The sequence below is a fragment of the Bemisia tabaci genome, chromosome 4, assembly GCF_918797505.1.
Source record: "Bemisia tabaci chromosome 4, PGI_BMITA_v3".
In the NCBI taxonomy this organism is placed as follows: domain Eukaryota; kingdom Metazoa; phylum Arthropoda; class Insecta; order Hemiptera; family Aleyrodidae; genus Bemisia; species Bemisia tabaci.
This window is the reverse complement of record NC_092796.1, coordinates 31,083,153-31,109,544: the sequence shown is the minus strand read 5'-3', so window position 1 is coordinate 31,109,544 and position 26,392 is coordinate 31,083,153. Positions and strand designations below refer to the sequence as shown.

The 26,392-nt window shown below is 39.8% G+C and overlaps 2 protein-coding genes across 6 annotated transcripts in view; both read right to left on the bottom strand.

Annotated features, from left to right (window-relative positions):
- Positions 1 to 55: 55 nt before the first annotated feature.
- The window catches only part of LOC109036833 (octopamine receptor beta-2R), a 302,738-nt gene continuing 276,401 nt past the window's right edge, over positions 56 to 26,392 (bottom strand). For all 4 annotated transcript variants that reach the window (XM_072299677.1, XM_072299676.1, XM_072299675.1 and 1 more), the window contains 2 exons: positions 8,789 to 8,909; positions 56 to 4,621 (listed from right to left, as the gene is read on the bottom strand). In XM_072299677.1, coding sequence (XP_072155778.1) covers positions 4,402 to 4,621; positions 8,789 to 8,909 — 341 coding nt within the window. In that variant the 3' untranslated portion in view covers positions 56 to 4,401. The remainder of the gene's footprint in view (positions 4,622 to 8,788; positions 8,910 to 26,392) is intronic.
- LOC109039191 (uncharacterized) lies at positions 13,170 to 24,709 on the bottom strand. Of its 2 annotated transcripts, none has more exons than XM_072299678.1 (3): positions 24,550 to 24,709; positions 21,471 to 21,764; positions 13,170 to 15,237 (listed from the first exon to the last, which is right to left on the bottom strand). In XM_072299678.1, the coding sequence occupies exons 1-3, from the start codon at positions 24,604 to 24,606 to the stop codon at positions 14,920 to 14,922; spliced, it is 669 nt and encodes a 222-aa protein (XP_072155779.1). In that variant the 5' UTR covers positions 24,607 to 24,709; the 3' UTR covers positions 13,170 to 14,919. The 2 variants fall into 2 exon arrangements, with proteins under 2 accessions (XP_072155779.1, XP_072155781.1); XM_072299680.1 differs by having other exon boundaries at positions 21,486 to 21,764.

Sequence of the window (26,392 nt, the reverse complement as noted above, 5' to 3'; positions counted from 1 at the left end):
TCTCAAAAGTTTTTCAAAAACAGGACATTCTAACTAAAACACCGTACTCAAAATATTTCTTTCAGTTTTAAATGCTTTATTTTACAGAAGTTACACTATGAACAGTATGCAAAAAAATAAATACAAACCAATTGATGAACAAATAAAAACGACGGCTAAAGTAAAAGACTGGAAATTATGATCGGCTCAAAACTATTTACAAAAACATTTTCTGTACAATTTTCGAGATCGTCCTCAAGAGAGAAGAAGTGGAGCAAAATTAGACAAAAAGAAGGGAATGATCACTACATTACTTGCACAGCCATAACATACATGTAACTTACGTCGTATGACTAGAATCTAACCCTGAAAAAACACTGCAAAATACGATTGAGTTTTTCTAGGTGATGATGAGTGGCAACTCTACTAGTAGTACTATGGTATGCGGTAAAGGGTTTTCTGTTCCGGATTTAAACCCATACATTAAAATATGGTTACCACAGGGACCTCAGCTACAACAAGAAAGAAAAGATGAGTAGACAAATACACCGATTTATTGCAATTTTCTGCTTCAATTAAGTTTGTTTCTGATCGAAAATGACCAGTTTTTAAACAAATCAATAAAAATAATCATTGCATGCTATTTTCCGCTCTAATTCTAAATATTACGCAGATATATTCTTCTGCTCGATGACATCTGTATTATAAACAGAGACGAATCCAGCAAATGGACCACTAGACAAGGTACGAATTTAAGCAATCTGATACATGTTTCTTAACCAGAATTTCACGTAGAACTCGATTCACACTACGAAAATTACCGAAATCAACTCCTAACGAAGATATTAACGTTTTTATTTCACATTGGTTACGAGGAATTTGAACTGCCCGCTCACAAGAAACTCAAAGCTCTACGTGAGTCAAATTGCGCACTACAACGGTTTCAGCAAGCTTCTCAACCGAGCAATGTTCATTTCCCGCCATGTATTTTTCAAACTATAAGCAATTTGCTATAGCTGAGCCAAAGCGTCAAGATTAAGGGTGCCAGATTTTTACATTGCAGAGACTGTCATGATAACGTTTAGCGCGCGATGTGAAATACGTAGAGCATTGAGTTTTCATGAGCGGGGGTTTGAATTCACGCATCAAAAATCATTAAATATCTTCGTCAGGAGTTGATTTTGGTAATTTTCGTTGTACGTATCGTGTTCTACGTGCAATTTTGATAAAGAAACATGTATCAGCATGTTGAAATTCGTACCTTGTCTAGTGGTCCATTGGCAACACCGGATTTCCTCCATTTAAACCTATGTTAAATAGTCGATTCTTGTCGGAGCACCTGGCCCCTCCAAGAATCGATACATTTCCATGGGTTTTCTGGAGAAAAACAATGTTGCCAATTTGCTGGATCCGCTAATGATTATACAATCGCTTAAAAGAGATGAATAATGGGAATATACCAATAGAGAAAGGTCCATGCAACTTCTCTCTCGTTTGCACAGAGAGTGAGGTATTTTGGTAGGCATCGTATTGTAGTTTAAGTACCGTCTAGGAGTTTTATGGACCATTTGTTAAAATGCACTTGTGTCATAACGTTAAAATACTTCAATTGGAATTGTAGCTGCGTTTAATTGTAATTTAAATCCGACCCTTCGTAATCCTCTGTAATTTCAAACTTCGGGTATGTTTTCAATTACGAGGAACTTTGCCGAAGTTCTGTCCATACAACGTCCTGAAATTAAACATGTAGGTCTTCTAAGAGATGGAATCATCATGAAAAGAAAAATTATAACCGCAAAAAACAGGGTCAAAATATTTGTCTGAGCCTAACGGGTTTTCTTCAACTGCTCTAAAAATTTGAAGTTGAAAGTTGAATCGTAATAAATTAATATTGAACTATAGTAAATGCTGTTTTTCGTCAACCGCTAACTTCCATTCAAAAAATAAAATCTTATCATCTGAACCCCCACTTTTCCCGGTATCTCCAGCTTTGCCTTCAATTAAATTTACCAATACTGCGTGAGTGACTAGATTCGTGAGAATATTTGGTACTCCGTCTTGACATTTATCCTCGTCTATTTTCTCAGGTTTTTTCGGGTAATTATTCTTAGATCAGAATTGCAAAAGTAGAGTAAGAAAAAAAGAATATACTTTCATATAATAGCTACTAAAAAGACAGTGAGGCGCATTCATCGGGACGCACGAGAGGGACTAGACAATGGCGTGGCGTGCTTTGCGATAAATCGATTAATCTGCCCTTTAAACCTATGGAAAAAAATCGATAGACAAGGTGTTCGCAACGAACGCCTTCATAATCGATTCTTTACCACAGCTTCAAACGGGGAAATATCGATGATCGATCACTCACGCTCCGTCACTGGGAACGGGAGGGATTCACAGATGGTTTCCCAAACCGTGGAAAATGGACACATTTTATTGTTTCTTCCAACTGTGCCGATTCACTTATCGAAATGCAATTCCGTTACAGGCGCGAAACTGAGTCATTTCCAGCAGTATACAATTGTTTGGGTACAGGTGTCGTATGGAGATGATACCCATTTAAGGTGGCGTGCCTTACAATCGCCGTTTTCACACGTCGCAAATAGGACTCGAAATTTGATAAACAGGTTCGTCGATAATCTAATGCTAGTAAAGGTATCGGCCGTTCCATTTTTGGTCCTCAGATGCGCCCTGGGAACCTACAAAAGCGAATTTTTGCGAGCAAATATGATGGAATTTTTTTCATTCTCCAATTTCGAGAGTTGCGCATTTTTTTCTCATTTATACTCGACTTTTTTGTGTTCGCATCCTCAACGAGTCAATTTAAAAAGTTAAAAAATCTGAGCATAAAATCCGTTCATTTAACTCTCCCCATATCTTTTTTACCTTTTATCGGGGAAAAAACAAAGCGATGGACGCAACATTGCCAGAATGGGAACTGGGACCCTGAGCGCCTGCAATTTTTGGAGTATGCAACATGGATATCCGCTGAGCACGTATAGTTGTATCCGGAGTACGAATAGTTGCATACAGTTCAAGTTGAAGGCACTCGAGATTTGAAGCCCACTAGTTTAACTGAGGTCGGGCTGGTCTCTTTCTTTGTTTTTTTTAACGAAGTCCGCAGAACTTCCATAGCCCAAATTGTGACGAGTCAATTTTTAAGAGGCAACTCGAAGTCAACAGAAGTTTAAGCACATTACAAAGGTTCATTTTCCGTTGAGGAGATTACAAATAAAGAAAAATTAATCAATATGAAGTGTGGTTAAGGTGCTTCTGGTAAAATCCATCAAAGAAAAAAAATAAGGGAATCATATTCAATCGCAAAAATTCGACGAAAGGAACCAAGTTCAGTGAATCGGTTGTTTCTGGTTTTTGGTCCAGACGTCCCTGATCGCCATTTAACACGTAAGAGATGACGTTCGCATTACATGAACCATATGAACCGAGTTCAATAAAAACGCACCAAGATGCACCATATTGAACAGGGGCCAGGCGCAAGTGATCGATTATCGATAGTTATTTCCCCCATTGAAACTGTGGTAAAGAATCGATTACGAAGATGTTCACTGCAAACACCCTGTTTATCGATCCTTTTCCATAGGTTTAAATGGTAGATCAATTGATAAATTACGCCACGCCACTGCAGTTGAACCGTGAAAAAGAGGTTTGTCCTGAGTTTTATCTCTTCATAAGACTCAATACTAAGGACAAAGTTGAACGACTGTTTTTGCGTTCAACTTTGAATTTCTTGATAGGAGAAAATAAGCGACTAGTTGAAATCGAAACCTTACTCCCAACTCATTTTCTCCCAAAATGCGACTTGATACGTTTCTGTTAAACGCGGCCCCCTGATCGATGTCTAAAGTCGTAATGGTGTGTCTGCATGCATTGCAATGTTTCAAAATCACCGACCACGTCCTATTTTTTCAAGAGAAAGGAAACCAAAATATCTCCTTGGAATTTTCTGTGAATATGCTAGAACGAGTAAATTATATTCACAGAAAATTACGAGAAATGCTATCGGTCAATTTTCTTTTGAATAAATAAAACTTGAGCGGAAATACAATGCCGCAATCGGAGATCCGGCCGAAGTATCACAAGCGCCATGCAACGTTTAAAAATTTTCGCCGCCATTTTGATTTTTAAAGAGAAATTATGGTTGAATCTGTTTGAAAATTTCACTGAATTTTATCGACGGCACGAAGAAAATTCAGTGAAATTTTCGGACAGCTTCTTTGAAAAATTTCTCTGTGAAAAAATAAAATGACGGCGGAAATTTTTAAACGTCGCATGGCGCTTGTGATACTTCGGCCGGAATGTGACAACATTCGGGGACCAATTTCAGTGAAGCGATTGCTCCTGGTGTTTGGTGGCGATGTCGCTGATTGCCATTTGACACGTGGGCGAGGGACGGCGCCTTTGCTACATGAACTTGGAATTGTCGGGCTCGGGCGGGCAGCAGCGGAGGAAGCACGGGAAGACGCACTGGAGGGTGTTCTTGAAGGCCTCCCGGAAGTCCCGGTTGAAGTAGGCGTAGATGAGCGGGTTCAGCGCCGAGTTGAAGTACCCGATCCAGAAGAGCACCGTCACCACCACCGATGGACAGTCGCACGGCTCCCCGCAAAGCGTCGTGATCACGTACCTGAAACGATTTAAAAAGTTCCAATTTGGAAGGGGTGAGAAACTGAGGTTGGTTAATGACCAATATTATAAGGGCCGTACGCATCGTCGCACAGTGGATCGAGTCAATCAAAGAGGTCAAACTTTTTTTTTTTTTTTTTTTTTTTTTTTTTTTTTTTTTTTTTTTTTGGTACTATATATAGATTAAATATACAGTATGTACAGTATGGTGATCAGGCCCATAAGGTCTTTTTACACTTATTTTTAAAACTGTAAAATAAAAATTTACAATACAATTGATCAAGCACTTTTAGAAAGAGGTCGAACATAAAATTTTTGACTACAACTGCAAATTCTGATGTTTATTTTGTCAAATTTTAAATTTTAAGGGGTGCTTCCAAAAGCAAATTTCTCAAAAAAATCAATGGAGCCACTTTTTGAACCTCAAAGTTTTTTTTTTTTTTTTTATAAACGGAGTTATGAGCTTTTGAGGTTTCCAAATTTTGTCCGACCTCTCCCCCTGACTCGACGAAATGTGCATCGTTCCTTTAACAGATTTGTCCTTGGGGGGGCATTTGGATCAGACAAGATTTAAGGTCGCATTATAAAAACGACACTTTTAACGAGACTTGAGAAAAATTCAACAGTCCGACCTCAGAAATATATCCTTATACAAAAATTCACAATGATTTGTCACCAGTACACTGTTAAAAATCGAGGAGTGAGCTTTGGTGCCGAAGTCTTTATATTTGTAGTGCCCAAAAGTCCGATTAATCTGAATGCAAGATGAGATTAGTACCATAAAATTGTATGACCCTCTGGAAAAATAGTAGATTCCGCTCCGTAATGGTGTAAGTCATTCCATCAGGAGAGTAGATTTCGTTCCGCATGCCTATCAATTCGGTTTTTTGAGCGCTTTATAGACTCCGGCTCAGAATTTTACTCCCGAATTTTTTATAGTATAGGAGGAAGCGAAAAAAATACGCAAATGTACTTAGATAAAGTATTTTTCTTGAAGAGACTTGCGAAACAATCAAGTTTCACGTTAATAGCACGCAGGTGATTCAGTTGAAGGGGTAAGAGCTACCGTGCAACTTAATGGACCTGTTGCAAACTTTTGCTAGAGCAAAAATAAGAGTTGTTTCTTGTAGATAATGCCTCAAAAATCACGATGAGCGCATCGGCAAAGTCTGAAATGCACTCATAACTTCACAATCTGCGTAAGAAATTTGCGTTTTTTTAAGCTTCCCGCTTCAAAAACGATACTACGGCACAGGTGAACATTTTGTTAGAGGAGTCGCTCCATCGTCGGCGATATTCATCATGGCCGACGCTTGCGCGCAGTTTCGCGCGTAATTCGAGGAGAGTTCAAGGTCAATCAATTCGGGCGTGGAAAGTATGAACGTTAACACACCGATTGTTAGCTGGTCTAATCCAGTTCAGGTGTTATCTCGTCCCACCAAACGTGTTTTGGCTAATTGGCGTCGGCCATAATGATTATTGCCGACGATGGAACGACTCCTCTTACGAAATGTACACCTGTGCCATAGTATCGTTTTTGAAGCGGGAAGCTCAAAAAACCGCAAATTTCTTACGCAGACTGTGAAGTTATGAGTGCATTCCAGACTTTGCCGATGCGCTCATCGTGATTTTTGAGGTATTATCTATAAGAAACAACTCTTATTTTTACTCTAGCAAAAGTTTGCAACAGGCCCATTGTCCTGCAAAGCCTTAAAATTTCACCGGTCAATTAATGATTCTTCCGTCAAAGGATATTTGTTTTACTTCGCATGGTAAGGAAATTTCCATCAAAGCATACGTAGAGAATTTTAGGAAAATTTTAGAAGGAAATATGCGACCGTTCTTGAGAAAATACGTAAAATTTTGTGTCTAATTTTGCTACGCTACAATGCAATTTACTTCCTCTAGCCTCCGCCTTTTCAATTAAGTTTTTGAATCAATGCGATCAATTATCCAGACCTCGCACTGGAAAAAGTCAATGTTCGCTACGGATGACAAATTACAACAGCCAGCTCTCAGATTCTCAATTAGCAATATTTTGCAGTTAGTTTGCGACAAAATTGGGTAGTATGAAGGTAATATCAGTTTTTGGATGTGAAAATTTCTTCAGCCTGCATGTATGCGAGTGTATTTTGCAGTATGCGAATCATAGATGCATCAGCTGCAAAATAGATATCTTTAATTACTAAAACGTTCATAATTTCATATGAAATTGATCGTGAGAATTCTTCAGCATCTATTTCCCCTCGGCAATGCTGCCGTGCTAAGGAAAAACGTCGTATTAACATTCGAGAGTTGCCAAATTTCTCTGCACAGAACACGTATTTTTGGGATAAGTTAGGGTCATTTTTCCTTAAAAATTCCAGATATTTTGGATTAAACTGCAAAGAATATGGCTTGAACAATCGGAGGAAAAAGATTAACAATTTTCTCAATAAATTTTAATTTTATGAAAGGAAACTTGGCAGCACTTGAAGGCTCATACCGCGTTTTTCCTTAGCATGGCAGAATGAGGGTTGATCTATAGCTGGCTGCGATAAGATTGCGCGAATGCCCCCTTTTTTACCTTTTTGGAGATGCATAGGATTGCGCGTATTTTGCTGGTACTGAAAACTCACACGTTTGCGCGAATATGCAATATTCAACAACAAAGCGTTAATCTGGTAACCTTGGTAGTTTATGGTAGATAACTATATCGCGAGGACTGTTCGTTCCACCTTACTTGAGGACATGCCTCTCTTCGATGGATAGCCCTCGAAGCACGAATGGCCCAAAAAGCTTTTATGGGCAGTTAAAAAGTGAACTAGGGGCATGTGGCCGCTGCGCGGCCGCCAACCTCTGAAAAAAAACTACGAGTGAAAAATCGTAGAACAGTCATGTTCAAGTTTTTCAAGAGATGAATGGATTCAAAACCCGACAGGTGCACCCGAAAGAAAGCGTATATTTATCTCTGATTGCAACATTTTGCACAAGTTTCATGTTTTATTTTTAATAAATGGTTGTAAAAAGCTACACAGAGTTTTTCTGAAAAGTTTCTGCGAATCGATCTAAATGACCACAAATATTGCATCAAAAATTTCGACACAATATTTTCGTTCGTTCTATTTTCTTTTAATGTAATCCAAAAAATTAAATATCATCAGAATTTCTGAATCGTTACAATGATTTTACATATTTTCCCTTTAATTATGGTAGAAACTGGAGCAGAAAGTGAAAAATGATGACAAGCAGTCCTACAGCATGCCTTCAGTCTTGTAGACGCTAATATGCGTTTCACACCAATTGACCGTCTGCACTGCGTTTGGTGCAATGCGAGAAGTATTCACGCAGTCTTGTAGGCGCCAATATGGGCTGTGCGCCGACCGCACTGTTTAGTGTAATGCATGAAGTATTCCTACAGTATCGCAGGCGCTAATGCACGTTCAACGCCGCCGCCGCGCCGCGCCGGCCGCACTGTGTTTAGCACGATTATTCGAACTCGCGGCAGAATCGCGGCATCGAATAATAGAGCATAAAAAGCCTATGTTATGTTTCGACGCCGCGCGCCGTATGAGCATTCCAACGTCGCCTCGTTTCTTCCGTATAAATATTTTTTCTGAGAAAAATTACACTGAAAAAAAAAAGGTGCTTGGCTCAAGCATAAAGATTCTTGAATTTGCCGCCAAGAATTTCTTTCATCTTGATTTAAGCTGAATTTTTCTTGATACAAGGAAAAGAAGGCTTGGTTTAAGCAAAAAAATAGTTTATATTAAGCAGGAAAATTCTTGATTTAATAAAAATACTTCTTGGCGGCAAGTATAAGATTCTTTTTTTTCAATGTAGGAAAGTTCTTTACACCCACGACCATTATTCAATCTTTTCTTTTCATTCATCATTAGAGGGTAAGACATCGATGACTTATCAACAAACTAACCCAAACTTCCTTTAACATAAAAATGCATTTATTTTCCAACTGTTTCCTGTTTTGCCAAACTTCTACCTTACATTAAATTCAATTTAAATCCGCGCATTCCTGTAGCAGATGTTAAGGGCTCTATTTGCGCAATCCTTGCGCCTTTTTCGCGCAATCCTTATACATGTTTTTAGACCTTTCGCGCAATCCTGGATTACCGATTTAGCTTTTGGCTGGCCTAATTCTGAGTAAAAGTGGACAGAAAAACATCCTTACCATAGAAAAAACGGGAGCCAGCAGATGAGGAAGACACCCATAATGATGCCTAGAGTTCGAGCAGCCTTGTGTTCAGTCCGCCAAGACGTGGTTGTTTTCACCACAGTCGTTGAAGTTGAGCCTAAAACACAAATTATAACAAATTCCATTTTAAATTTGTTTGAAAGAAATAGGAAATATTCATGGCTCATGTTGAAGAATGTATGTCTCAAATGGAGAATTTGCAGGTGTCTGAAATTTGGTGAATGAAAAATGAAACTTTTAAGAGCACTGAAAAAGAAAATATTCTTGGTTTGTAAATTGAACAAGTATTGGAGAAGGTATGACAAAATAACAACATTTTCTAAAATACATGTGTTTAAACGGGAGAACCGTCAGATAATGTTATCAGATACCACATTTCCTCACGTTTAAATCTGTTTTATACAATTTCCCTAATCGGAAAAAAACCAATATGAAAAATACTGCGAATTCAGCTCGCTGTGCACTCTAAGATGAAGCAATACAATTTTTTCGTGCAAATTCTCCATTGCAACGTTACAAATTGCTGCTCATGATCTATGTTTTTAAAAGAATAGTGGTCGACAACTTCTCCTGAAAACTTTTGTGCATTTTCTCCACGCATTCACAAAGATTTGTATACAAATTTGAGGAAATATTTTGATTGGTCTACTCTTAGAAAATTAAACAATATCGGAGATTTTTTGATGCTGCATCTAGAGGTATGCATTTTTCAACTTTAGCCAACGATATAAAGTAGATATGCGTGCAAATATTTGTTTGATAAACGAAAAAAGAATAGAAAATTCCCTTTAAAACGGTTAATGAGGAAAATTTACTAGAAATTTATTTAAGTTCAACGTGGCGGAAGAAATCAAATAAACTCGAGAACGTGCGTAGTGAAGTCGTCAGCTTACGAGAAGTTCTCTTTCTTAGCCGCTTTTTCCCCCGATTTCTAAAAGGTACCGCAGACCGCACCCCCTTCGTTTAGCTGCGTATATATATGCTACGGTTGGGAATGTATACATAAAAAGTGGGAAAGGCAAGAAAATGACGTATGATGCATTAAAATTGCTGTTCTTTACAAGCTTTTCAATCACGTCCCTTTCATAGATAGCTCATTTCAAGTTTATTGAATATGCAGATATGGTATTCTTGCATTATTCTGTGTCGCACTTGAATTATTACAGTGCAAGGAATTTAAGTCCTCACAAAGGGGTCTTTTTGCATTTGTGCGAAGAGTCTGAAGGCAAAGCAGTTCAGCATCCACCCTTATACGTATACGTGTCTCGCGACCCATGCTGCCATGCTAAGGAAAACGCCGTATGAACATTCGAGAGTTGCCAAATTTCCTCCGGTAAAATGTCAAATTTTGAGGAGAGCTATAAATATTTTTTCTAGAGGTTTGCAGATATTTTAAGTCTAATCGTGAATAAAATTCTCCGAAAAATCGAAGAAAAAATATTCATATAATTCTTTGGAAATTCGTAGTTTATCACAGGAAATTTGTCAACGTCTAAAAGCTCATACGGCGTTCTTTCTTATCACGGCAGCATGGTCATCGTACAAAATAATGAGACAAGTTTGGATTTCATAGGGTTTGTTAGCAGCGCAAGATGGAAGCAAGGAATGATCGTAAGTGGGACGAAGAGATAATGGCCAACTGTGAGTGGGTCGTGCAAAGGGACTACCACAAAACCACGAGTTGGGGGATGATTAGAGCGAGACGCGAGGTATTTGCGCGGCGCGGCGTGGGAGGGGGGAGCAAGGGCTAAAGGGCGAGGGCTCAGAGCTAGTTCGAATATGCGTAGCACGGGCAAAAAAGCGCTTCCAAGACAATGGTGATTTACGACCGTAACATCGTCTCGTTAATAAGTGAGAACAAAGGCCATCCCCAAGTTGACGAATGAATATTCGTCGGCAGAGTGGGTTGATGTACCCAAAAAAAAATAATAATTAAGAGGCAATTTAATCTAGAGAGCTAAATATCAATTTTTTTTAAGACGAAGGCCACTATGGTAGTAGGAAGTTAATAACTAAGGAGGGGGGCGAAAATTGACAAAAAAGCACAACCAATTTTATTTGTATGAAAACGACACATGCTAGAAAACCGTTAGTGCGCCAGACGTTGTTTCAGAAAAAACAGCCGTATAGAGCATTAATCTGCCAGAGGGCTAATGAGAGCAGTAATTTTTAGTAAAATGACCAATTTTAAGCCAATTTCTAGCCTGAAACTTTGTTTATTGTGTGTGCATAACGTTACCATACAAGCATGCAGATGATAGCAAAGTAAGGGCCGTCTTGCCTAACATGAAAAATACTTCATGTATAGTTGAAAAAAAATTCGTCGATTTTCAAGCATCCATACGATTTCTAAAAAAAGCAATAACTAAGTGGCGATTTGATCTAGAGAGCTAAAATTGGTTTTTTCAAGGCGAAGGCCACCATGTTTGTAGAGACTTATTCGACTACAGTGACTAATGGACATAGACTTGATGGAGATACGTATTTTTGCACTTTTTCAGGCTTTTGGCGGCATCACACGTCTCTAGTTCCTTTTGGCACGAATACGTCCAAGTACATGACAATACACGGAAAAAGTTAAATTGCTGATTTAACAATTCAATTGCTAAAAAAGCGACCGCAATATTTCAACGTAGATTTCACAACGAAAAAATGCTACTTTAACCACTACTGTGAGCTAATTCAACCACGGGGGTGGTTAAAGTAGCATTTGTTTGTTGTAAAATCTACATTGAAACATTGCAGTCACTTTTCTTAGCAATTGAATTGTTAAATCAGCAACTGGACACTGGAAAAAAACACATTGGATCTAGAGTCCAGACTCTTGGAAACATTAATAAGAAAAAATACTCTTGATTCAATCGGATTTTTGCTTGAATCAAAACGAAATCCGCTTAAATTAAGAGGCTTGGTTCTTGATTTAAGCTAGATTCTGATTGAATCAAGAGTACTTTTTCTTGTCGATGTTTTTAAGAGTCTGGACTCTAGATCCAATGTGTTTTTTTCCAGTGAATTTTTTCCGTGTAAGTCTGCAACGTTGCAAACGCAGATACGTGGTTTCACACTTCGGCCATCGACGAGAGGAAATTTGACAACGTGGGATGCAGTTAGGGTGATTCCCGGTCAAATCCGTCCATTTAAATTAGACGAATTAAGTGGCGTCCCGCAGATTTTCCCTCCGTGCCAATTTCCTGCTCCTCGCCCGCGAATCCCTCGCTCCTCACTCCTCATTCTTCATCCCTCATCCCCTCGGCATCTCGTCGCCTCGCCCCTCGCCCCTTTATCCCTTTATCCCGCGCTCATGAGTGTCAACGATATTCCTGGCGCAGTTCGATAGCGATAGGTTACTATCCCGGGCCCCGCGAATAAAGAGAGGAAAGGCGACCGCCGCGCCGGAGCTTTGGTACGAGTTATTCAATTACGCGTCCTCCCCTTCCCCCTCCCCACGGGGTTGTCGGTGACACTGATAGCGACACGGATCTGGAGACACAACGACACACGGCCGCGCGGCGTCTCTATTTGTGCGTGCTGAATGGAGCGTGATTGAATCCGCACCGCAATTTCATCGGTTTGTTCCTATACATCCGACCCGGACCCGGGGGAGGAGGGGCTAAAAAGAGAGGAGAGGGAAGGGGCGAATCGAACCTGAATTGGCTCCTCTCGTGGTGCCTCATGCGCGTTAAAAAATGCTCCGTCGCGTCGGTGAGATTGCATGTAAAATCCTAGAAGCAAGAGTCTTGTTGCCGCGCCGTGCTAGGGAAGAACGGCGTATGAACATTCGAGAGTTGCCAAATTTCCTCCCGTAAAACACGAATTTCCTGGTAAATTATTGCATATTTTATTTTCGAATTTAAAAATAATTTTGTTCGCAATTCTACCGAAAGTTCCTGCAAATTTCAACGGAAAATATTCGTAACTTTCTTCAAAAATAAACATTTTATCGAGGGAAATGTGACAACTCTCGAATGTTCACACGGCGTTCTTCCTCAGCACGAAAGAAGTGCACAGGCGTGTACAAGTGGGATAGAATGATATTTTATTTTTGAGAGGAGTACTCGGTACGTCTCAAAATTCAAATTTCAAGTTTTATGTCGAATGGAGCGACGGATGCATCGATGTAAGGAAGATGTTTTTATTGAACTATTGTAATTCGAGGTCCTCAGATTTAATCATCAGAGCTACATTAATACAACTTGGAAAAAGAAGAGACGTCGCTCCTGGAACCTGGAATCCATTTTAAGTCTTGTAAGAGCAGCGACTCTTTTCCTGTTACGATGAGGATGTCAAAATAGAAACTTTTTAGAGGAAGGGGGGAGAGAGGGGAGAAAGAGGGGATGAAGAGAAATAAATGTAAAAATTTAAAAATAAAAACACTCATTTATTTGGGACAGGATTAATCATAAAAATACGGTTCATCTGAGAAACAACCAGAAGTTATAAATAAATAGTTTCCGACGGATATCAGTGCGGTACATCTTGATGGAATCTTACCGTCGGATGAGGATAAGGTTAATGTTTGTTTGTCTGCGTCGATAGAATATGAAATATGGTACATGAATATGGTCAGCTGCGCGTTTAAGTTTTTTGTTGTGTCTTTGATTTATTTCCCCAAATATATTATTGTAAATAAATATTACATTTCTATGAAGCACAGCAGTAATCTCAAAGATTCCGACAAAAATGACCATGCTGCTAACCGTCGTGGAATAAAATAACAATCAATTTACAATTGGTGCAAAATTGGAATTTACAAAAATTATGCTTGTTTTATGTTTATCATATGGTATTACCTCTGATTTTCGTTTAAAAGCGGAGAAGGAATTAGTGCCGAAAATCTTGGGTAACTAGGAATCTACACTAAAAAAGTCGATTATATAAATCGAAGTTCGGTTTTCCATATCGATCGAACAATCCAGCTCGTCAACCCGCATTGATGATTCGTATAACCAAATGTTGATTTTTATGATCGAAGGTTAGAAAGGAGTAACCAAACCCCCTTTTTCAGTACGGTTTATTCCAAAAGTGCGAGTGCGCATGAACCGAACATATTTGGTATGACAAATCGAGATTTCGATTAAACAAACCAAACAATTTGTGCGATAAGAAACCGCCAAACTTTAATTCATATGCTCAAGTTTTTTTTTAATCAGTGTACAGTGGCGAGGCGTTAATGATCGATTATCGATATTTCCTCATTTGAAGCTGTGATAGAGAATCGATTATCAAGGCTTTCGTTAAGAACGCTCTGTTTATCGACCCTTTTCAATTGTTTTAAATGACAGATTAATCGATATATCGCAAAGCACGCCACGCCACTGTCAGTGTATCGTGCATTTGAAAGGGTCGTATTCAGGGTCGATCTGGGCCTCATTTTATTTACGCTGTGATTAACGGAGGATCAAGGAAGCCCTCAAAATAGTTTTACGAAAAGGACAATTTTTGCTCATCTCGAAGTGAAATTCAGCGGTATAACTTTGGAAATGGATCCTTGCGAAAGATTACGATGATTTGTCGTTTCGAAAGGTCCAAAATGCGGAGGAAAAAATTCGATGATTTTGACAAACTCTAACGTTTACACCTACCCTCTAAAAATTTATAAAACTTGCAGTGTATTTTGTTTCGTATTTTGTATTCTTTGTAAATCAAATCATTGAACTCCCTTGCAATAATTCATTTCACAATTTATACCTACCGCCAAATTTTACTCAAGATAGGAGAAAACTGTCCTTTTTATAATCAGAACTTCCTTAAATTTCCCTTAATCACGATGTACACCAAATGTGGCCTCCTAAAAAAAAGGATCTGTTTAAGGAACGACTATGCGTACGACCCTGAGTCAAGTAAATGAAAACAATTCGATTGTTCACTGTCGACATAGACCAGTATCGATTACAACAAGTTGGCAGCACTGTTCATTCTCCATCCAACTCCTTTGAATATATCGCTTCTAAGTGAGACAGACTGCCTCGCCTGGAATCGATTGTTTAACATACATTTAAATGGAGAAAAAACAGTTGCCAACTTGCAAGAACCGGCACTGGTATTCACTTATCATTCGGGCGTTGGAAGAGGAGAGAGAGAATCGAAAGCTGTGCGAGTGATGGGTCTCATGGATTTTCATCGTCCGGGACGTCCGGGCGGAACTTGTCGAGGATGTTGTGCGTGTTCTGAGCGGAGTCGTTGGCCATCTCGGTGAGGGCGTCGAGGGTGCTGTGGGCCATGTCATAGGGCATCTCGATGATCGGGGTGAGGATGGGGGTCTTGGGCAAGGCCTGGAGCACCCGCCCGGCCGACTCCTGGAGCACCGTCTTCAGCGTCCCGGTCGCCCCCGTGGCTGCCCTGTTGAGCAAATTCACCCCCGACTTGGCCAAGTCCACGCCGACCCGCCCTGCCTGCTTCGTACCCGTGAAAGCCGTGTCCCGCACCTTCAAAACACCCCGCAGTTAGAGTACCTTTCTGCCGTGATAGCGAAGAGAGCAATAAGTGCACGCTGGGATGAACCTCAAGACGTATAAAAGCATGTGCTAACCATGGCTCGTACAGAAATGCACTTACTGCTCTCTTCGCTATCACGGAAGCTTCATAGGGAAAATATGAATACTGGGTTCCATGGCCCAAGTAGCAGTGATCGCGATAAATAGCGATTTTATCAGTTGATTATCGCGATTATATCGGTGGCAATTCATCGCAATATTATCGAATAAAAAATTACGAGTTATGGCGATTAAATCGTTATGCATCGCAATTTTTTGTTCAATAAAATCGCGATCAATTTTTGTCGATAAAATCGAGATTAAATCGCAATATATCGCGATTTTTGTTGCGATAATATCGCGATAAATTGCCGGGCGATAAAATCGCGATTTTATTGCAACAAGATCGAGGATAATCGCTCAGGCTCAGATGTTGATGATCTTAGCGATTTTATCGCCGACAAAATCGCAACAAATCGCGATTTTCCCGTTGAAAAATGCTACGTGTGAGAGGGCTTAGTGCCCAAAAATGGCGGCGCTTTGTTTTGGTTTTTGATAGAGTTCCTTTATATTGAGAGTAAAGACAATGTGAATCTATTTCTGATCGATTCCCGTCTTCTAGACCTTCACAAAGTCACAAACGGGAGTAAAGATTACACTTTCGCCAATTGCAAAGATTATAAACCGAAATGGATCGGAGAACTGGGGGTATGGCAAGGAACAAATTGAATGAGAGAGGGAATGGAGACAGGAATTCGGGAATGGGCTGATCAAAGATTACAAAAAACGTCCGATTTGCTTAGACTTATTCCCGTTTGTGACATCCATAAGCCGCGTTGTCTTAACTCTCTCTATAAAGGGACTCAAGTTTTTGAGGATCGGAGGGGCTCATTGCCAACTTTTGACGATTATTGCCAACTGCACTTACACCAACACGATTAGCGCAGTAAAATTTACTGAAATCAACTCCTAACTAAAATATTACCGTTTTTAGCTTACATTCAGTACGGGAATTTTGGATTGCCCGCTCACAAGAAAAACAATAGTCTACTTTAATGAAATCGCGCACTACAACGGTTTTGGGAGTCATCTTAATCCAATAATGTTCCCTCCCTGCCTTGTGTTCTTCAAAATGTTAACAACGTGCAAAAGCTGGGCCGAAGCACCGAAATTGAGGTTGCCTTTTTTCCATACCGCAAGGTCTATTGCGGTAACGTGCGCGATTTGACTTAAGTAGACTTTTGACAAGAGCGAGAAGTTTGAATTCATGCATCGAAAAACGTTAATATCATGGTAAGAAGTTATTTTCCAGAATTTTCGTAGCACGAATCGGTTCTATGTGAAATTTTGATGAGAAAACTTATCGAAGTGCTTAAATTCGCCACTTGTCTATTGATTAATTGGTTAGTGTTTAGCAAACTGGTTGTATCTACATAAGAATTCCGGTTCGTTAAAAAAAAAAAAAAAAAAAAAAAAAAAAAAAAAAAAAAAATTGGGAAATCATTTCAGAATTTTTTTTAGAAAAAAAAAACCAACTGGGCACCTCTTTTAATCTTAATAATAAGAGTCAACTGATATACTTTTACAGACACTTTTTGATGAAAGCTCCTCTTAATTCATATAAAACATGTCCTCAGATTCATGGACACAGATTTATAGTATAGTTATTCCAGAGCGGAATTTTGAGAGGAAATATTTCAGTGAGAAAATATATCTATCGCCCTGAACATTAAATACTGTTACGGCTCCGCATTAGGTATTCGAACAATGTTCGCGAGTGAGACTGAAATTATTTTCAGGGCTCCAGAATATTTCTGTGGGTAGCTGCACTCGTCCTCGCTTAATTATGATTGATAGCGTCGCGTTGAACACACTGGGAAAGCTCTCAGAACTTTCCATTCGCAGATTGGTGAAAACGTCACTTATCAATCATCATTACTTGGAGGCTTGAGTCAATCTCCAAATATGAACTTTAACGGAGGAGCTGACATACGAGCCTGCACAATTTACTCTATCTCTCGCCTATTATATTTACAAGGGTCGTCCAATGGGTCTTTCCGACCTCCTCGCCATTTCACCGCGTCTCTTGTTTCAAATCCAAAAGGATTTATGAGCCTTTTAGGATATGCTTGACACGCTTGCGAAAACCACAGCTCGAACCGTGAAACTTCGACTGGCTGCAGCCACTCATTGAACTGTGCGATAAATCGATTGGTCTGCCATTTAAGCGCATGGGGAAGGATCGATCAACATAGTATCGTAACGAACACCTTAACAATAGATTCTTTACCATAGCTTCAAATGGGGGGAAATATCGATAATCGATCATTCACGCCTCGCCAATGCCACTCAGATACTTTCGGGTTGCAAAGAATCCCACCAAAAATGAGCAGTGGCGTGGCGTGCTTTGCGATGTATCGATTGATTGCTATTGAAACCTATGAAAAAAGATCGATTATCAGGGCGTTCGCGACGACCACCATAACAATCAATTCTTTACCATAGCTTCAAATGGGATAATATCGATTGTTGATGATCACGCCTCGCCACTGAAAATGAGAGAACTTTACATCGCCCAGCATGTAAGATTTCTTCCTTGAACTTTGCTAAATATTTTGAGACACAAATGAAATAGTGAAATACCCGTCGTGTGAATATGAATAATGGACCACTAGACAAGGTACGAATTTCAGCATTCTAATACACGTTTCGTAACTAAAATTTCACGTAGAACACGATGCGCACAACAAAAATTACCGAAATTAAGTCCTTACGAAGAAATTTTATGATTCTTGATGCGTGAAATCAAACTATCCGCTCATGAAAACTCAATGTTCAACGTGATTCACATCGCGCGCTAAACGTTATCATGACAGTCTCTGCGATATAAAAATCTGGCAACCTCAATCTTGACGCTTTGGCTCAGCTGTAGCAAATTGCTAATAGTTTGAACAACACATGGTGGGAAATGAACATTGCTCGATTGAGCAGCTTGCTGAAACCGTTGTAGCGCGCGATTTGACTCACGTAGAGCTTTGAGTTTCTTGTGAGCGGGCAGTTCAAATTCCTCGTAACCAATGTGAAATAAAAACGTTAATATCTTTGTTAGGAGTTGGTTTCAGTAATTTTCGTGTTTTGCGTGAAATTCTGGTTAAGAAACATGTATCAGATTGCTTAAATTGGTACCGTGTCTAATGGTCCATTAGGAGCCATTACTTTGGGTATACTTTTCAACGTGGTCCACTTTCAAATTCAGGCACATTCAATACCCAGTGACAGGTCTTTCCAGGCCGCGGGTGTAAAGTTCTTTGACAGAACTGAGGAAAGATAGCATACAGCTAGCTCGACATCCTCGGTTGTTTCGAAGTTGTTTCTAATAGCTGCTTTGTGCAGCACTCCTTTGGAAAACATCCCGATGTTTGTTTTGGATGGTTCCGCGCAACTTTTCAAAGTTTCATCGTCCACTATGCTACGATATCTGTTTGCGATAATTCGTTGGTGATTGCAGGTTCAGTCGAGAGTTTCGAATTTCTACACGATAGCAAAGAGGAATATGAGCTGGGCGAATTTTTTCGGAAGATTTATTTCGCACGCGCCAGAAAGAGGGGGGTGCTTCATATACACGGGCAAATACAAATCGAGTTACCTGTGGTTTAGGAAGACGTGGCAAGTATATCCTAATTTTTGAGCATCTTTCATTTTTTGAGGAGAAATAATAGAGTTCCTTGAAAAGTCAATGATTATTTTCTTAACTTACAATGTATAAAAAGAGTGTCGCTAAAAGATGAAAATGGCGTCACTCCAGCCAGGGCCGTAATCGGTCTTAACTCGAATCGATCTCAAAATCGAAAGGAGTCGAACCAAAAAAAGTATGAAAAATAGACATCTCCAGCTTCTGAAGCCGTGGTCTCACTGAAGTGCCCAGCTAAAACCAGTTATTTACATCGAATGTTGACATTTTTTGACAAAAAAATGCTGGAATCACACAACTCCTAGACAAGGTTACTTTCGACTTTTCAGCCCATAAGACCACTCCATTTTCCCTTCTTCTATTCCTGTGTTTATCAATTTCGATAACCGCAGAATTTTTAATGATATAACGCCCCTATTATAAATCGTGCTTCTTTCTCGTCCCTTTTGACCTAAGGACGTACCTCAATTTCCAAGTGTGCCCTGTTTTACATATAAATTCATGCTTCCTGGGCCCATGTGGGAATCAAGATACGCCCTTATGCCAAATGAGCGACAAAATGGAGCTTTTGCATTTGTGAGCGATTTGCGATTTAAGTCCAGACTCGTGTGTAAAATTGCGCCAGCAACACGATAACGCTACTGGTTTTCTCTGAAAACCTCTCCAAAGCTCAAAAAAAAGCCCTCAAAGTTGAGGTCGTAATGGAGGGGATATCCCGCGCTGCCCTAAGAGTTCACCTCCTTCGTTCCTTATCTTTGCAAAGAGAGTTTATCTTGATTTAGAGGTGGACCTCGTTTACAGTCTCTTTGAGAGTTTTTTTGAGCTTTTGAATTAATTTTAGAGAGAAACACACGGTGGTCTTGAAGAAGAAGAAGAAAAATGTACCCAAAACGGTCTGCAGGGGGTGAGTTTATGGTACATGTGGAATTAAAATCGCGGAAAATCAAACTCTTGGCTGATTCTAATTTCGAGATATCGCAATTTGAAATTTTCATAGTGAATACAAGTATTCTACTGGCTGTGATCCGTTTTTTTATTTACTTGTCCATTGAATCGATGTTAATCGGTTCACCTGAAAATGAAAAATTGTACCTAGTGCCGTATATTTTATTTCGCACTTAATTTGATTTACGTTTTAGTGTAAGTTGTAAAGTTTTCCGGGAATCTCCCATAAAACGACCATAAAATACAAGTCTCTGTGGGTAACGATATTCATTAAGGAGCCAGCATGCGTGGTGCATGTTTTTCAGCGTGTATTATGTGGTTGTTTTCAATTCGCCTTCAGCTGCGTCCGCAGCAATTGTTGTTGTGCGTGCCGATCTCAGCTCATTACATACTTGACTCTCTGAAGGCGTTTAATGTGCGAAAGTAGAGCACCCTGTTGGAGCATAACAGAAGTGAGATTGAATGAATCACTCGATCCCTACTTCGTTCGTTCTCCGACAGACTGCGCTGCTTGCGCACATAAAACGCCTTCAGAGAGTCGAGTATGTAATGACCTAAAATCAGCACGCACAACATTGTCGTAACAACAATTGCTGCAGAAGCAGCTGAAGGCGAATTGGTCAGTTAAAAAGAAGGGTATGATAAGGTAACAATTGGGTATATAGTCCGATATACATGAATCGAAAGAAAAATAAAATCGTGAACCGACCAACATCGATTCAATGGACAAGTAAATAAAAAAGCGGATCACAACCAGTAGAATTTCAAATTCAAATTGCCATATCTCGAAATTAGGATCAGCCAAGAGTTTGATTATCCGCGATTTTAAGTCCACACGTACCAATAACTCACCCCCTGCAAATCGTTTTGGGTAAATTTTTGTTTGGTTTTTTTTCTTCAAGACCACTGGCGAGCAGTGGCACCATCGAGTTTTTTGCAAAATTTTTCGGTAGTAAAAGGACTTAAATCGCAAATTCCTGACCCATGCAAGAGCTCAATGGAGATGTTGCATGTGTGAGGAATTCGCGATTTAACTAATGATTACTTTGGAAAAGTTCGCTAGAAACACGATGGTGCCACTGGTTTTCTCTGAAATCAACTCCCAAGCTCAAAAAAAGCTCTCAAGTTGAGGCCAAAATGGAGGGGATATCCCACGCTATCTTGGGAGTCCACCTCTACATCAAGACAAACTCTCTATACAAAGATACGTAGCAAATACATTGACAGGGCTGCCACTTCATTTGGGGACTCCACAACTGAAAACACGGCAACCCTGCTGATGCATTTACTCTCTATCTTTGCATGGAGAGTTTGTCTTGATATAGAGGTGGACTCTCAGGATAGCGTGGGATATCCCCTCCATTTTGGCTCAACTTGAGAGCTTTTTTTGAGCTTGGGAGTTGATTTCAGAAAAAACCAGTGGCACCATCGTGTTTCTTGCAAACTTTTACATAAGAATCAACAGTCAAATCGCGAATTCCTCACGCATGCAGCATCTCCATTGGAAGGGAGCGGGGAAGAAATGGAGCTGGGATGGTCAGGAACTAACCATTTGTGGCAATACCTGTACGCCGATCTTTTGGCCGAGCTCGGCGAGTCCCCCGATGCCGTCGTCGATCATCTTGGCGGCCCGCTTGTGTCCGCCGACGAGGTAGTCCAGGGAGTTGGTGTGGTACTCGGTGAGGGTCTTCGTCCCGAACTTGACCATCCGGTGGAGGCCCTTCGTCCCGGTCGCGAGGGTGTCCAGAGAGGCCTGCCCGATGTCCGACGCCGCCGTCCCCGCCTGCGCCCCCGCCGCCGACAACCCGTCCAACAGCGACGATAGGATACACCCGCCCCCCGGCTGTCGCGAGAAATCGGGTTTAGCCAAACGTCAATAATTTCGAGGACGATGTGAGAACGTTGAATTATTCCGCTTTCAAGTTGATAGATGCAAATTTTTAAGAGCAGCCCGAGACAATGATAATAGTGGCAAAAACAAGGAAGAAAAACGGGAGACAAGGCTAAAAATACACAATTAATAAAACCCGAGACGTTTCAACTCAAAACTGAGTCATTTTCAGTCGGAAACATGAAAATGATTCAGTTTTGAGTCGGAACGTTTCGGGTTTTATTAATTGTGCATACTGAAAAAAAGTGCAGTTGATTGAACATTCTCGACGTAAAAAAATTGTGCGAGAACTTACAAAATGCTGAATGGACCACTAGACAAGGTACGAATTTCAGCATTCTGATACATGTATAGTAACTGAAATTTCACGTAAAAACACGACGCGCACAACAAAAATTACCGCCATTAATTCCTGACGAAGATATTTAATGATTCTTGATGCGTGAATTCAAACCACCCGCTCATGAGAACTCAATGCTCTACGTGATTCACATCGCGCTAAACGTTTATCGTGACAGCCTCTGCGTTATAAAAATCTGGCAACCTCAATCTTGACACTTTGGCTCAGCTATAGCAAATTGCTTATAGTTGGAACAACACTTGGTGGTAAATGAACATTGCTCGATTGAGAAGCCTGCTGAAACCGTTGAAGTGCGCGATTTGACTCACGTAGAGTTTTGAGTTTCTTGTGAGCGGGCAGTTCAAATTCCTCGTAACCAATGTGAAATAAAAATATTAATCTTCGTTAGGAGTTGGTTTTAGTAATGTTTGTTGTGTGAATCGTGTTTTATGTGAAATCTGGCTAGGAAACATGTATCAGATTGCTTAAATTCGTAACTTGTCTTGTGGTCCATTACCTGTTATAGCAGTTACTTTAGCAATGTCAAGATGTTAAACTAACTGCCGTGATGGGTAATTTGACATTTTGTGAGTTCTCGCACACTTTTTTTACATCCAGAATGTTAAATCGACTTCACTTTTTTTTCAGTGTATATTTTTAGCCTTGTTTCTAGTTTTTCCTCCTAATTTTTTCCACTGTTTCAAGTTGATCCGAGTCTGCGAGACTCAGATCGTAGGACTTCGAAATGTATTTCATGAGGTAAGTTACGCCAGGCGCGGTGCTCGGTCTGCGACGCAAGTCGTGGCCTTCTTGACATAAAGGCGTAACTACACTCGACGATGAGCCCTGTGGTCTATATAACTCAATACCTTCTCGGGCTCATCTCAAATTGTAGTCACGCCCTTTTGTCAGCCAAGCGACGAAGTTGGCGACCGAAAGCGGAATAATCTCTCATTCAAAGGAAATCCGACGGCGGTCTTTTGACGGCCTGACGGCCAAAGTGCAAATCCACGTATCGCCGTTTGCAACGTTGCAGACTTCCTGCCATACTTTGTTTTAGCTTTGGAAAACTAATCAAGATAGTTTCTTGAGAACTTCCTTGATTTTTCTTCTCAGTTAGTAGAATATTCTGCAGAAATTCCGAGCTATAAAGTTGGTTCGTTTCTATTAAAAATGATAAAATAGGAGCAGGAATTTTGAAACACCGTGATAGAAATACGTGATTTCACACTTTGGCCATCGATTTTTTGCGTCAACTCACTCTTACAAAAAGCCAAAGGGGCTTGACGACATCGCAAATTTGCAAAGTTTCAACGAAAAATTCATTTATTCACTCAAAAAGGGTACAAATTTTCTTCTATGTCTTGTCGTAAATGTTACGGCAGATTAGACGGAGAAAAATCTTCAAACTTTTATAGAAATAAACATAAAGAAATAAGTTCCCAGGAGAAACTTCCAAGCATCATAATGCAAATAAAAATATCTGACTCGATCCTTTTTTGATCGTGTAAATAGGATGTATTTAAATCAAAAGGAACTATCTCCACTGTGACCTGAGCTTAGAAACCCGAAATAATACATGGATATCACAATGGATGAGATAATTTCTTTTGATTTAAATATGCCTAATTTGAGCGTGTCTGTGTTCGATAAACACATTCATGGGGAAAATTCCAGACCACGGAGCTCGATTTGCGATATAACACACTTACGGTCATACTTTCCTTTTTAAATGGAGACCTACTCAATGGCAGTTCTTAAAAACTTCCGTGATGTTTCCTCTGTAGAAATCGAATTGTGAAAAATATTCGAGGAATGATATTGATTTGTTCTCCATAAAAAGAATAAGACTGGAGCGGAGATTTTTAGACATCTCGTTAGCGGTGTTTTAAAATATCCGCTCCCAGTTTATTTTTATAGAAGAAAACATCAATATCACCTCCTTGAGGTTTTTACAGAGTTTTTCTCGCACAGAGAAAAAAATCAGGGAAGTTTAAATGATTTGACGTTGAGTAGTTTTCTAGTTAAAAAATAAAAATAAAGTGTGAACGGACAGCGCACAGTGAATCGAATCAATAAGAGAAGTCGGACAAAAAATTGTTGACTAAAACTGCAAATTTTGGTGTCTATTTCGTCACATTTTAAATTTTAGGGGGTGTTTCTAGATGAAAATTTCACGAAGAAACTGATGGAACCACTTTTAGAAGGTCAAAGTGTTGTATAAACGGAGTTATAAGCTTTTAAAGTTTCCAAATTTTGTCCGACCTCTCCTATTTACTCGATCCACTGTGCGACGGCGCAGATCGAGATACGTGGTGTGGGAGTTTCAGCGTCGATACTTAATTTTTTACAAGAATTCGCGGTTTTCGAATCGTAAAAATCGGAAGAAATAATTACCAAGGATATAATCAGAGCAAGAGAGGATATTAGCGCCAGAGTAGTCCTGGAGGCCATGATGAGAGAGAAAAGACTGAACTTTTGCGTTGGCAGCCTTTTGGAGCGGAAACCCTCACGACATGTCAGACAAGTGACGCACGTCAAGGTTTCATCTCATCATCCTCAACGATGACTACTTCCGATCCGGGACGAAAATCGCGAAAGTGCTCCCGTGCTAAGGAAGAACACCGTATGAACATTTGAGAGTTGCCAAATTTCCCCGAATAAAACACGGCTTTTTAAAAAATGTTATGCACATTTTTTTATTGAAATTTTTGGATATTTTAGATTAATCGCGAACAAAATTGTCTGAATAATTAGAGGAAATATATTCAGAATTTTCTCGGTGGATTCGTTTTATATTGAAGGAAATATGACAACGCCTGAACGCTCATACGACGTTCTTCCTTAGCACGGCAGAGTAGAATCTCTGCTCGGAATTGAAACTCCTCTTATCGGTGCCTCTATGAAAATGTACCCAGCCGAAAGAACGTAACCGAATGACAACGTTGTGAGATTTAAAATCGTAAATTGTAATTTTACCAGAAAACTATCGGGCGTTTATCAGTGAAAATATTAGGGGTTTTTCCTCGGAACTCACACAACAATCAACAAAATTTTAAACAGATACTGCGCAGCCATCATCCTGTAACAAATTCAATTGTCTGCGGCAATTTTACGGCCTTGGAATGGGGTTATGTTCATGTCTCCAAAATGCATCCGTGTGCGTGTCGTGCGCACGAACTAGACATTTTCAAAAGCGTCACGAAGACTGAGGTTCGCAAAAACGAGTCGACTAAGCGGTTTTCCTCGATTAAAAGCTTCAACTTCGGTACATTTCCCTATGGTTTTTTTATTTTAAAGCGGAAACATTTATGCTAAAAGGAACTATGTGCATAGGGTTTGCGTGCAACATAGTTCCTTTTAGAATAAATATGTCAAAATCTGAATGTGCGTGATCGGTAATGGTACGGACAATGCGTGATCGATGACTCCGAACAAGTAAAGTGCCTTTCGATCAAAATCATAAAAAACTGGGCACTAAAAAACTAAAAGCTTTTAATGTCCTTACGTCGATTTTTTAGACATTTCTTCTTGCTAATAAGTCGAATTTTAATTTTGCAAGGCCTCTAATACTTGAACAGAACGATGTGTGAACCTAACATGCCCACATTTCGATGATCTCTACGTTGCATAGTATCCGTGCTCCAAGGTTCATCAGCTAATAGACATTTTCGGTTTTAGCATCGACTGATTTACTGAGTAGAGATTAAAAAGCACTCATTACACTTGCGTGCGAGTGTTCACGCAAGCCCAAAATTGCGCTGGGATTGGGAAATACAATGTAGTCAAGGAAGGATTTTAAGCAACTAACACGTATTCTCTTTATAGGATACCACGCAGAATGCGGAGGACACGTTAAAATTTTCTCGATCCAATTCATGAAAGACGAACCTCATGCTAAATTCCTCATGACTCAAATCTCACAAATCAGTTAGATTATCTGATTATAATTTTTGGGAGATTTTACCATAAAATAAGTTTTGCCGAGCTCATAACTTTCTTCTTCTTCTTCTTCTTCTTCTTCAAATTTGGACGTATATATTCCTTCCAAACGGAGCTAAATACGTGTGGGAAAGATGGGGTGCGCTCGCGGTGAGCTGCATAAGAAACAATGTAAAAGTGGGAGTGATTCCTTTTGGTTCAATGGAAAAGCGGGATTTTACATTATGCTAAACGGAACTAAGCGCCAACTGTATGCTAACTCATGAGCCGTGGGCATGGGTTAAGAGTGTTTTGGACA

Excerpts from the sequence above, each read along its gene's own strand:
- LOC109039191 (XM_072299678.1), bottom strand. The coding sequence starts at position 24,606 with ATGGCCTCCAGGACTACTCTGGCGCTAATATCCTCTCTTGCTCTGATT. Across the intron at positions 21,765-24,549 it reads TTGCTCTGATTATATCCTTG|CCGGGGGGCGGGTGTATCCT; the intron begins GTAATTATTTCT and ends TTCTCGCGACAG. Across the intron at positions 15,238-21,470 it reads TACAGGTATTGCCACAAATG|GTGCGGGACACGGCTTTCAC; the intron begins GTTAGTTCCTGA and ends GGTGTTTTGAAG.